This window comes from Varroa destructor, unplaced genomic scaffold, assembly GCF_002443255.2.
Source record: "Varroa destructor unplaced genomic scaffold, Vdes_3.0 BEIS01000005.1, whole genome shotgun sequence".
In the NCBI taxonomy this organism is placed as follows: Eukaryota; Metazoa; Arthropoda; class Arachnida; order Mesostigmata; family Varroidae; genus Varroa; species Varroa destructor.
Genome location: NW_019211458.1, coordinates 30,465,319 through 30,478,649, shown reverse-complemented (window position 1 = coordinate 30,478,649; position 13,331 = coordinate 30,465,319). Strand labels below are relative to the sequence as shown.

At 39.4% G+C, this 13,331-nt stretch overlaps 1 protein-coding gene across 1 annotated transcript; it reads right to left on the bottom strand.

Annotated features, from left to right (window-relative positions):
• Positions 1-3,381: 3,381 nt before the first annotated feature.
• On the bottom strand, positions 3,382-13,316 carry LOC147755541 (vascular endothelial zinc finger 1-like). The gene is made up of 2 exons (XM_086990505.1): positions 11,587-13,316; positions 3,382-4,963 (listed from the first exon to the last, which is right to left on the bottom strand). Exons 1-2 carry the CDS (start codon positions 11,788-11,790, stop codon positions 4,580-4,582), a joined length of 588 nt encoding a protein of 195 aa, XP_086846631.1. The 5' UTR covers positions 11,791-13,316; the 3' UTR covers positions 3,382-4,579.
• Between the last annotated feature and the right edge of the window lie 15 nt (positions 13,317-13,331).

Below are 13,331 nucleotides of genomic sequence, written 5' to 3'. Positions count from 1 at the left end.
CTACATCGAGGAACTGGCCTGAATTAGTGAAGACAATAGGAAGCAAGCTTTAATTCATTCTCTATAAGAAGAAATATGATGGCAATTTAATTTACCACCAGAAGTCCCCGTGCTTTCCAAGACGAAAACGTTTCTTTGCGGATACATGTTATCGGTATTTGCCAATGTTTGGCATTGTCGCGCAATTTGATCTCCCACTCAAATGAAGTTCATCACCATAGCGCTTATCTGACGTGACGTCACGTACGAAGAAAGCAGGCATCGCATCGGTGTCCTTGGAACTCTTGGCTACCAGCTAATCCCTTGCTCTAGGTGGTCCCCCCTGTTTATTGTGAAAGAATCCTGAATGGCGTAATACTGCCTCTCATTAAATTCTCCACAGCGTCATCTGAAATGACGATTAAGCCGAGAGATTCGAATCTAGGAAATAAACGCGCATCGCCATAGCCAATAAGTGAGGGCCGGTGATGAAAGGTAATACTACGCGGATCAAATCTTCAGTAGATAGTTCATGACAAAGTTAAGTCGATAAGTAAACCGGATCTATCTGATTCTGCAAATGTTTGCCAAAAGTACTATATCAGCACGGGTTAAATATTTAGGTACTGGAGATCGCTTTTTGCTCTTGGAGGCCGTGAACGAAATGTGCAAGCGAGGACTCGCTGAAATCAGTCGAGCTTGTCACACGAACGATGCTTTTGATAAGATACGAATTTAGTTTGCATCATAGATCAAATACAAATAAATTTAATGTATATCGTCTTTGTTTTCATTAATAAAGGGCATAGTGCTGTAATGATAATGACATGACCATGTTGTAAAGAAACAGCAATGTTTTTATACGAAAAAAAAAAAGAGATTTTATTTGGTTTAGCAAAACTTAACTACATTGGGTATACACTAATTACAAGGCTATTTTCTTGTCAAAACGCGTTAGCTAAAACTATTGGGTTAGCAATAAAGACATGTTTTAGTGGTTATTATATGTAAACAATTAAATATTTTGATTTTATAAATCCTTCCTGTACTGTGCAGATAGATAGTAATATAATGTATCATAGGAATTAACTCGAATACACATTTACAGGATATGTAAGCCTTTGAACTCCGCGACTATTTTTCAGTCGCCTCAAGTCAGTACGACGCATGACCATAGGTTTTTTGAAACAGAAAAATTTTAAACTGTGTATAATAGTTTCAAGGCAAGTGTTTAATTATACCAGAATGAGGCCCGGCGGGTAATACCAGATGCTGTAACACAAGTAACGTGAAGGCCCCCGAGCGGCTCTCCGAAAGCAAATCAATCTTGGCTTCGTATGGCTATATGTAATATGTAAAACGGTAACTGGCTACTCCTGTATTTTGGATGACGTTGAGCAAATCCGTTTTCCTGCAGCTTCAGGATATCGCCACTGCGAGCAGATAGATGCAACCATTCTACATATCAAAACATACAATGGCGCATAATTTTTCATAGATGACGCTACCGATATTTACAGGATTGCCCTTGATATCTCGACTAGATACGAAAGTTTGAAATCTTTGTGGAAGCTTATAGCTATAGTTATTCTGCAATGTTCGCACTACATTAGATCTACTGTAAAAACCTACTGTTAAAAAAATAAAAGTTAAGAAACCTTGCTCTAAAAGAACGCACAGATAAAGCGATAGTTGCCATATATCTTGTGTTTAATTTGGCAACGTAACACTTTCATGTTAAACTGTGATGAAATGGGTATTGCACTGTAAAAGGACACGAGAACGTTCTTTTAAAATAAAGGTTCTTTACTTTTTGCCGATTTTATTTGTTCCAAGGTTACGTATACATCCTTGCTAGCCTGCGTATCATTGCAAACATTCTAAACATTTCATTTCCTTGAATAGAAATTAACCAGTTTCTTTTTCAGTCCAAAAATGGGTATCGTATTGATTTCATATATATATATATATATACTTTGGCTAGTCAAAGACCTGTTTCACCGAACCGGGACACCCAATCTCTGACCCTGAAAATGGTGAAGCTCTAGCCTCACCAGTAGTTTCAGACATTTTTAAATTGTTCGCTTTTTAAACAGCTCCTTATACAGAGCTCATTAGATAAGAGCCGGAGATGCGTACGTTTCAGAACACTGAAAGGGACCGTAAAATCTGTCCGGCTAGAGCAAATCATGTTACGTAGACAAATACTTATACAAATAGCTTTATTTTTGGTGTTTAGCTGACAAGCAAAATCAATGGCACAGGTTGTTTTAACATGTGTGGGACTTTGGCATCTTTCATACGCTCGTTCGCTCGCTAGCTAATTTAAAGTTCCGCTTGGCCTAGGTTAGCTACATATTAGGAAAACGGGTAATGTAATAACACTGAATAATAGCCTACAATGCATTACTGATTTTGCCATATTCCGTAGCCTGTAGCTTTGTGGTTATTGCACCTGAACACCTATGCGAACTGTTCGTAGATTCATAAGACATTGACGCGGCGCGGTCAAGTGATGCGAACCAGACTAGTCTTATGTACGGTGCGGACGTGTCTCTGAAGTTTACTCATTTGCCGAAATGAATAGCCACAGTGGGGACAAGGAAATGGTCGAGCTCCAGTGTGGATTCGTACGTGGTCAACCATATGTTGTCGGTTCCGACTTCCGTAAGTGCACGGGGGTATACCACAACGGTATTCGGACTCTCCTCGAAAGAACAGCGGTTCCTCGGCTTCAGAACGATTGCCAGCCACGTAATCGATAAAACCGTTTAACGTTGGGTGTAGACCGCTGCCGGTGACAGCGTAGAATAAATAGGGGTCTGAAAATTGTAATAGCTTCAATTTTGACTATATTTTATAACAAATATTTGATCACAAACAAATGTAGTTCACAAAAAAGAAGCGAGAAGCATATAATATATATAGAAGAATACTAATCACCCTAGCTGAATTTAGAATAGAATTATGATTGTTAATGAAAATAAAGCTATAATTAGATAAAATGCAGAAATTAGTAAGATAGATGAGTGATTAGCAATTCATTGGCGGGGTAACGACAAATCATTTGGCGGACTGCGTGATACCTAAGCTACACACGCAGCGGTAGTAACTTAACGAAGCTTAACTAAAATTGAATGTATTTCATCTTAGAGAACCCATACACACAATAGAATGTTTAAAATAAACTTGTATGAAACTTAGAAAACCTTCGTGCCAATGCATGATCTTATTTATGTACGTCGCGATGAACGATGGGTTGCCGTGCACCATCTGCGAAATTCGTCTGCCTGAAAGCATAGTTTATTATTAGTTGATTGATAAGAAAAGCTTATCTATCATATGGAGTGTTGATTGGAAGTAAATTCAAATTGGAATAGCTCAAAAGTGAATACGCCAAACTTTCAAAATCAACCAGGTCCAATATAGATATATATTTCGCTCTCTTCTATATTACAATGCGCCCTGTAACGGGCCGGATTTATTATGTTCATTTAATATCGTACATGCTTATCTGTATACATTAGTGCATACGGTAAATTTCATATAGTTGTAATTCTATTGTATACAACGAAAAACGTTTGTACAAAGATGCAATATAATCGACAAATTGCTTGCTTTTTTTTGTTTTTCTATTTGCGAACCCCAGTTGCCACACAGGTTTGATTCTAAGGCATGGCTACAATAGGTTAGTATGTAGTATCGAATGAAAGATGTGTTGTGGGTCTGACCTATGATTTTCATTGCACTGTTCTTTGCTACTAATAGTACCCCAATACTGAGGACTTTATACATCGGCAATAGATGCTCGAGTACGACAACGACGACATGCCGAAAATCGGTCTGCCGGACTCGTTTGCAGCTGTCCTGTGGCTGGAATACAACAATTAGTGCACGCATGCATGTACAACTCTATACACAAACAATCCAAAACAATAAGAGACCATGGCAAAAGGTGTTCTAGTAAGAAGGATACCGCTCGTCGCTGGACTATTCTCAAGAATACGCCCAGCTTTTTGATGTATGGCATCGGTAATTGTTGAAGTTCTCCTTGCGGCTGTTTCCAATTAGAGACTAAAACGGGTCCAATAAACGCATTGCCCCTACATAGAAACCATCTTCTGAGATAGATTATATTTTGCCTTTAATAAAGTGAAATGTACTGTTGCTGAACGTCCGCATCGGGCGAACCTTTTAACTTTTCAAAAAAAAAAAAAAGATTTTAATTTTAGTCTTTTCCAAGTGTATTTTCTTTTATAATCTGGTTTTACCGATATGGGAATTAGTTTCGGCTACAGATTAATGCCAGCAGTTTGATAAGCCACTGTTACTTGGTCTCAAAACACAAATATGTTTGTTTAACCTCCGAAGCCTCGGCAGATCTTCGCGTTGAAGACGAGGACGGCTATGAAGGGCATTTTACAAACGGTCCTATCTAGGTACAACAAGATTTGCGCCTGTCATTGCGCTACTTGAAGAAATCGACGTCGCAGCAGGTCGAATTCAAAATGTAGGCTTATTGCTTTCTGACGCTCACTCTGGAAGCTGATCGGACTCTCCTACCATCTCAGCTTGTGTCAGTTGACATTTACTTGAGGCTTCATTTTCTCGAACTTCGCGTTTCGGGCTGCAACTTTAGGCAGTGTAGTCGGTGAACATTACGGATGTGCCAGGTCAACATGCTTTTCGTGCGGAAATTCTTACCACACATCACACAGCCAAAGGGTTTAGCTCCAGTATGGGTGCGTACGTGGTCAGTCATGTGCAGCCGCTTCTTTGACACGTACATGCAGAGAAAACAACGAAACTGGGCGCCAACTCGATAGAATAGTTCCTCTTCGGGCGAAGCCGACCAGCTGCACGAAGAGGCTTCCGGGGGAACGTTGCTGACCACAGATTCAAGAGATGCTACAGATTCGAGAAATGTCGATGTCACGGCGGTCGTTTCCACTGTTGGAAGAAATAAATCAACAATGAGATCAAACAATTAAATCAAGGCTCAGCGTAGGAGCGCTTCGAGCCGTCATGTCCTAAAAAGTAGCTGACGATATAAATTAGAATTTCGATTTTAGTAACTTTTTTCGATTTTTTTTTATTAAGCAAAAAAAAAAACGAAGCATCAAATGTTTATGATTGATAGTTAGGATATATCGTTTACCGTTGGTGCCGATAAGACCGATTCAAGTATCAAGGTACAATTTAATAAATGAAAACATAAAAGACAAGTAGCTTGCACTAGGTATAGTTCACGAAGGTGTTCCCTATCCTGACGGTCAACAAATGCAGAAGCTCTTTATCTGGTGGTGCTTTTTGGCTCGTGTTGAACAACTGTAGTGCGTACCATATTTAATGAGAGCAGACAAAGGTTAGTCAGAATCAATGCGACATATACACAGAACTATGTCGTTTCAGCCTTTTTCAGATCGTTACGAGCGCGTCAACGTTTCGCACAGATATACGCCATAGCAGTCGTTAATGCATACCGTTACCCCCAATGCATGCATTCATAGTCGGCGACGTAAACTAGCGGATTTTTCCCGTCCATGCCACCAAACACGACGTTCATACGCGCTCCACTTACGCATACGGAAAAGCTGAGCGTATTCTGTTTTTATTGAAACTATCTATCTGCAAACGGGTGAAACTTGGGTTCCCACTTAAGTTCTATTGGATCTTCCTGCAATAACCATTCTTGGGTCCGCTTTTAGCGCTCTGCGTAGTAGAGAGCAAAGACACGATGGACGTAAACATTAATTGAGAAGCTGCTGATCTCTATGAACAATTAGCAAGACTCATCAATTTACGGCGCTATTTATTCTGTACACGGAAAACACTTTAGATAAAAATAACAGCTGAAGCAATATATTCTTTGAAGTTACATGCAACAGTGTGACATGTACAAGGAAGCTGTAAGAGAATCGCTCCCGGAACAACTTTGTCAAGACCATAACAGATAGAATTATCTTACAGAGTAGCGGTATATATCCGTCCTTTCCCTTCTATACGTATATTTACTTTTTATACGTTTGAAAATCTCGGCAGATTTGTATACATCTATAGATCTAGCGATACATATAATGTTGGAAACAAGTTTCTAAAATCGATGCTCGACTTGACTCCTATTTGAAGGTCGACAGGCTGGGTAGCATCGAAGCTTACGGTGTCTTAAATTTTATTCGTCGATCGGCGTAATTCGAAGCACAGCGTCTAGTTGAACAGGTACTATTCATTTGATTGATACTATCACCAAATATGTTATTCAATAATCGCTTGGAGCACATCTTCTGAACGGATACCCTAATATCAACATGCTAAGTTGTCGCCGTCGTTCCCGGTGACCGAGACTGCCGAATCTGTAACGGTCACACAACAATTAGTTCGAGTTCGTTTGACGCATATCATAAATATTATCGCAGGGGTTTCTACAATGTCTATGGAAAATGATCGTCACCGGACAGTGTTATATACTGATAATCTATGCTGTAACAGCAGCAAGCAGTCTATTCGACCGACCAACAATGATCGACGTGAAGTATGATCACCAATTCTAAACTTAGAAACTCGGTCAAAGTTAAAGGTTAAAGAATCGAGCCGACAGGTTAATAGGCGATTGTGAAGCATCAAGCTTTAGCGGTCTAGCCACAATCTCGACACAAGACGGCCTGAAGCAAAAGGATCTATACGGTCCCACACACTACCGAAGATTTTCACCTATGGTCTTCACCTCCGTAATCCCGAAGGAGTCTGACAACGAGCAAATCTAGCTAGCTGACTAGCTGTTGTTCTTAGTGGTAGGAAACAATAAACAACGGCCAGAAATAAAAGGATGATTTTTAATGAAATTAAGCTCAAATACGCTATTAATTGCGCTGTTCATAAATATAAACGGGGGGATTTATCATATCCTGCTCAGTTTCAGTCGGCGACACGTTTCCAAACTGCGAACACTCTGTGATCCTTAAAATAACTAGTTTCATCATTAAAACATTTTTAAACAGAATTTTTTTGATGGGTTCAGAATAATAATTACACGCAAGCCATTTTTATGTGGCACACGAACACAGATAAGCTTCAATAACAAATACTCAGGAACGGTTTCTTGTTTGTCGATATTTATTGACGTACAACTTCCTGAAGACCAACGACGGCCTCGGATCTATTAGCGATTCTTTCATGACGATGATTTAAGACCATAAATCATTACCAAGCAAAGGATTAAAAATATGACAATACTATATTTGTGTAAAATACTTGTTTTATTTGAATAGTGTCAGTATATTATCTGTAATAATAATAATAGTATTTTGTAATCGCTAGCCTAGATAATTGGGATGCACAGAAATTTTCCTTTTTGTCTGCTGTCATTCATACCCTTCGTATTGTAGAGCACATCGTTCTATCAGTTCATATCTGTGTTTCTAGATTGAGTCAGGCGAATCTGCACGAGTTTGATCGCGAGTAATGGTAGCATCATTAAAATTAAGAATCGTAAGAATAACAACGATCATCATATGAGAAAATCATTACAAAAAATCCTGGCCCATCCCCGACATAGATGGCGGTGTCAGCTATATCTCGCTACGTAAATGGGCGACATACTTTTTGTCTCGCTTTCATATATGCGTGTGTGTGTGTGTCTGTCGTGTGTGTGTGTGTGTGTGTGTCGTGTGTGTGTGTGTGTGAGTGTGGGCGTGCGTGGCTGTGTGTCATTTTTTTCGTCATAGTACGTACAGAAATAAGCAAGTTCCATAATCCACTGTGATTTACAATGTCACAGCTCATATATCTAATACTCAAGTGAAAACACTACCATCGGTTTGTCGATAATATCAGTTCTATCATATGCCAATATTTATATATGGATCTAATCTTACAAATCTATTATCTATAATATGGGAAGATTTTTTTGATTCAGCAAAATAGTCCATACGCCATTATGACGATTCTTCCTTTCAGTTCGTAATGGTATCTAGTAACAGCATTACTTTACTTATTCCACTTCCTCTATCTAATTTCCATGAATAACATACACTTGGAGACAGCCGGCTCAAGGTGTTCCGTTCTAATTACCGTCTATCTAAGATCAAGCAGTTTCCCAAACACTCGCTGTGAGTCTCATCTTTCGTACAATAGGAAATAGCGAGCTACAGACAATCGGAAATCGACCGGGCTCGTTTAGCGAACGAACAGTCCCCGTCCGCGATTCATAGGCACCAAAGCGGTAGGGACGCCTACGTGTACGATCGACTTCAGCAAAGGCAAACTCGAACTTCAGCAAACACCCCTACGCAGCCCTCTTTCTCTCACTCTGTTTAACGTCAGTTAACTTTTTTTAAAAGCAATCTTTTCCATCGAACATGTCCTGCTACACGTAGCCACGCATGGTTCACCGACCATGCCAACACTACATATGGGACTGCACTTCGACTTCATTGGTACAGGACTCGAGCGATGAAAGACTATTTGCCCCCGGGCACGCAGATGTGCCCCCTTGACGTGGTGGGCTCGCCCCTTGCGATCCTGTCGTCCAAAGCCTCCGCCACGCGCAGCTATGCTGCGATCAGCAAAGAGGAATCGTCATAGAATCAACATGTTGTAAGCGACCGGCTGATCTGATGGCGTATGATCGACTATAGTTTTCGATTCGTATTTGTCAACCGTTCGTTTAGACATTACTAGCTCGGTACACCGTTTTCGGCTGCCAAACCTTTCTGGCATACTGTAGTGTTTTTCTTTTTTTTTTTTTATAAGAAATTTTTCGATTCATTCATTTTTTAATATCGTCCCACCACCACCACCACGACAGCTGTTGTCAAATCGTTCTAACCCAATGCACCATCACTACAAGAACGTTCTTGTAAGCAGCATGTAGAATCAACATGAATTGAATATTTCACTCAGTGACATGATTCACCTAGCCGTTGCTCTACGTTATTATTGCAACACTTTCATTATATACCATTCAGTGATTAATATATCGTCGTGATAATACAATATCATTTCGCCTTCGCTATTATTGCACAAGAGCTATAATGGTAATACTATTTAAATTAATACTTTCTAGTTGTTGTCATTTTTTAATAGTTTCATAAATCACCAACGGAAGGGCTTCACTCAAGAAATCTGTCATAGCAATAGTGTCATAAAGGCAGACAAGTGACTTCCCGATGAAGTACTCTGCTGAGTCGCGCCCCCCGAAAATTGGACTGCTTGCGCCGTAACGTTCGGAAGAATCAAAAATAGTAGTTGCGGTAATTTTGTTTATGACGACCTTCTGAAACGAAAATAGATAAAATCTCTTAAATACGAAGTGCGCTCATCAGTATGATGCTCTATAACGTCATCGAACAAGAAGCCGCATTGAATCTACTCTACGGTTATCCCCTTCAAGTCACGTCCTCCGTTGTCACTTACTCGCGTCCCATATAGACTGACTGTCAGACTGGTTCGAAGTTTAGCAGAAGCTAGTAGCTAACGGTAAATCTGTTAGCCAATTTGTAGAATAGCGTGCGTCGACATGTCTAGCCTATTACTAGGCGCGATACATAATCAAGCATCGATTCGCAAACCTTTGCCGCGTTCCTCTTCCATCTCGCCAACAAGTTCCGACCCATATCAAAACTTAGAGCAACTCCCAATGAACGGAATGCAAAAAATACTAGATATAGAAGAAATAACGAACGCATACAACCCCTAAAAGACTTTAAAAAGCAGAAAGGATAAACATACACACCATGAATATAACCTTAGATAAGCATTGTCCTGGCAAGTTCCTACTATTCCTTTCCTCGACAACCATTAACTCCACACCGACATGCACTTACGACCTCTGCTGATCCATCCACCCGATAACAACGAATACACTCGAAAAAGAAAGAGACACTCTACGCGAAAGCCGTCGTGATTCGTTCTCCCTTCTTTACCGAGTGAGCCCTTCCTTGAAAGCAACGACTTTCACAAACATTCACTGACGACAAACCGCCTATCTATAATTAATAATAGTCATTGGTCAGCGTAAAATAATACAATCAATAGCACTGCAGTCATAATACTATACTCAAAGAGATATTAATGCACACAAGTTTGTTTGAGACCATCTCCATCTTTAGTAACATTGTTGTGTATTCAACTTTGTCAATATATATATATATATATATATATACATATATATATATATGTACATATATATATATATATATGTATGTATAATATTTATATGTACATATGTTCACCAAGTCGTTTATCTGGATTGCGTCTCGTCTCCTCCGCATCGTAACCCATCGTCTGGGTATGTCTCTTCATTTATTCCTTGTACTGCAGTCTAGGTAATTTGTCTCTCGTGTTACTACGCCCGTACCAGAGGACATTTTCCTGTCTGAATTCTCGTTGTCGCATAATTTCATCTGGTACAGGTAGATAATTAAACCCATCTGACTGGTGCTTCCCGTCCATATCCTACATGTTTCTCTCGATTTCTTCTGCTAGTCAAATTATTCGTTGTTTTGCTTCGCGCCAATACGATCAAAGCAAATATCTTGTGTATTGCAAAATAGTACTCTTAGCAAAGCCGCGAAAATAGCTCTCGCACCCGCACCCTGATTCACCATCGTTGATTGCTCATTGATAAGTCACTCTACCTTATCTCGTTCACCATTGCGTCGTCATTGGTTAAGTGATCAATCATTTTCTAGATTACCTAAAGAATATTGCTATATCATTTTTGCGTAAGTAAGGTGTCGCGGTCCTCCACTGCTTGGACCGAACCTGTGACACCTATTACAACACAACCTAGGCCAGCAGTCGGCTAATCGATTTCATACATTCAGTTCTATCGAACCCGCCATAATAACACTATCAATAACGTTATTTTCACTTTTGGTAAGATAAGCTTATCTTAATCGTTGTCTTAATTTACCTACTCGTACCATTGCAGATATTGGCCAGCGTTAGCTCGGCGCGTTGTAAATACAGTGTAGTCTATTGTTCCTGTTAATAAATGAATATTTGTAATCATACAGTTAATAATGTACGCTACGAGCCACCTTTCACGAATTTTGTCTTGTTCGTGTATTGTCGAAATCCTTCCGTTGCAATTCGTTGATGACATCTCATTTCGGTAGATGTTCAGCGTGCAAACATATTAAAAAATCATAACCCCCGCCCTATCCGAAAACCCTGTCCACGAATGTTCAAAGGCCCTTTTGCACCAACAAATATCTAAAAAGCAAAAGAAGCAGTATGAAGAAAATTTTCAAATTTATACATTTACGCTTTGCGAATTAAAAGACTTCCTTCCTTCCTTATGTACCAATGAAAATCGTAGTGACAATATGAAAACGAGCATAAAAAACAAGGCGTCCCTTTGTCACCGTTGTTCTATTCAAGATCAGAAAATTTACCAGGATAGGAAATCAATAATAATAATAATAGTAATAACAACAATAATAGTAATAGTCGGTCTATAGGCCCGTGGCTGTTGCTATGACGACATCACAGTATGTGTAGTTGCAAATTGCTAAACCTTTTTTTGGCCGTGTAGGTCTGGCTAGTTCTCCCTACGGAAGGTACAGTGAGAAAAGGACGGACGCATCTCATCGAAGCTATTTAATTATACCAAAGAAGCGCCGGCGTATCGGCGCTCACAGGCATCTTGTGAGTGAGCTTCAAATGGCGTGTGAGAATGCTTTTCTGCGAAAAGGATTTGCCGCAAAGGGTACACTTAAAGGGCTTTTCCCCAGTATGTGTCCGTACGTGGCAAGTCATATGTCCTCGTTGGGGACTCGTGTACGGACAGTATTTGCACGAGTGCATCCTATTAACAGGGTCGTACGAGTAGTGGTCGGCGTCCTCAAACGACGGGAGAATCGAATCGACTGACTCTTCGTCGACAACGCGGAAATGTGGTGAAAGTTCATATTTTCGATTGGATGATTTTCGCGACCGTTCAGGCGGACTCTCGTCACCAAGGCGGAAAAAACCAAGATTCGACGAGGACGAGGACACTGGAATTGAACACGGAAGTCGCAAGTTGAACAAACGAGACAAAAATAAAATACACAGTAACTTAACACATACATGAATAACGCATTAACAAAATCTAAAATAGACCCGGTAATAAACCAAAAATAAAAATAAGAAAAATTTTATATACAGTATATATATAGGAGAGGGAATACACAAAATGACAATTGCTAAATGAAAAAAATAATGAGAAATGAAAAAAGCGGCGAACCGAATAGAATACAGCGGATGAAAAAATGGCAAGCATTTATTAGCAAATAACTGGAGACGGAATATAATCAAAATGTATCGGATATATGTGGAGCTGGGGGACCCAAGCCAGCGATCCAAGTGAAACCACAGATTCAATCTAATTGTCCATGCGATACAGGATCCTTCTACGTTGACATCGTTTTACTAGAACACAGCTGTAGAAAGAAACTGCTTCTGAAAGAAGACAACTTTGGTTAGTTAGGTAGCGAAAATGGATTCTGTCACTTCGGTTCTATTTGTCAATTTATTGAGCGTACGCTGCTTTGATTTAAAATAGGACGAAGCGCTGCTTCGAAAATCTATAATATTTATGCACTTCACTTAAAACATATGGTCCATAGTTTTTATACGACTTTTATTTCATCATTTTACATACACTTGCATACTATGTATATATACATACATGAACATAGTGTGTTTATTGTATACAATTAAAGTGTTTATTATCGTTTTTATATTACTCTGGCTTGTGACTTTTACTTTGGTTTGATGCTGATATCACTAAGGTTGACATTCACGTAAATTAGATACTCGAATGATAAAAATAAAGGATAAGTTAATTTGCTATTCAGTAGCATATTTTGTTAACAAATTGCAGTCTAGATCATCATATCACTCTAATAATATTCGTGTGTCGCATAGAGCGTCGCATCGTACGACAGCAAAAAACGAGAACAGATAAAGGAAGAGTTTTTGGCTCTCTGACTACCATTTCACCCTCTGGCACATGTATGGTCAATCCGATAACGAGGATTAGAGGTATGAAATAAAGATTAGAAAGTACTCGAAACAGGCCAAACGTAGACGGTTCAGGAAGCCGTCGTCTGCACAATCGTCTCGCTTCTTTGTTGAATGACAGTGCCAAAAATAGGGTGACTTAAGAGAGAAGACACGTATGAACTCTTAAGATATGAGATTGCACATTCGTTTCGTTTACCATCACGATTATCGTCACCATTAGCATAACTATCAGGGTCGTTTCGTATATTAAACATCATCACGAAAATCCTACCTTCTACTGTGTATAATCTAAAACATAGCAAAAGATGTTTGTTAAGTCATGAATTACATGTATATAT

Coding starts and splice junctions, on each gene's coding strand:
- LOC147755541 (XM_086990505.1), bottom strand. CDS start 11,790: ATGCACTCGTGCAAATACTGTCCGTACACGAGTCCCCAACGAGGACAT. Junction 4,964..11,586: donor CGGCGCTTCTTTGGTATAAT/TAAATAGCTTCG, acceptor TTGATTTAATTG/TTTGATCTCATTGTTGATTT.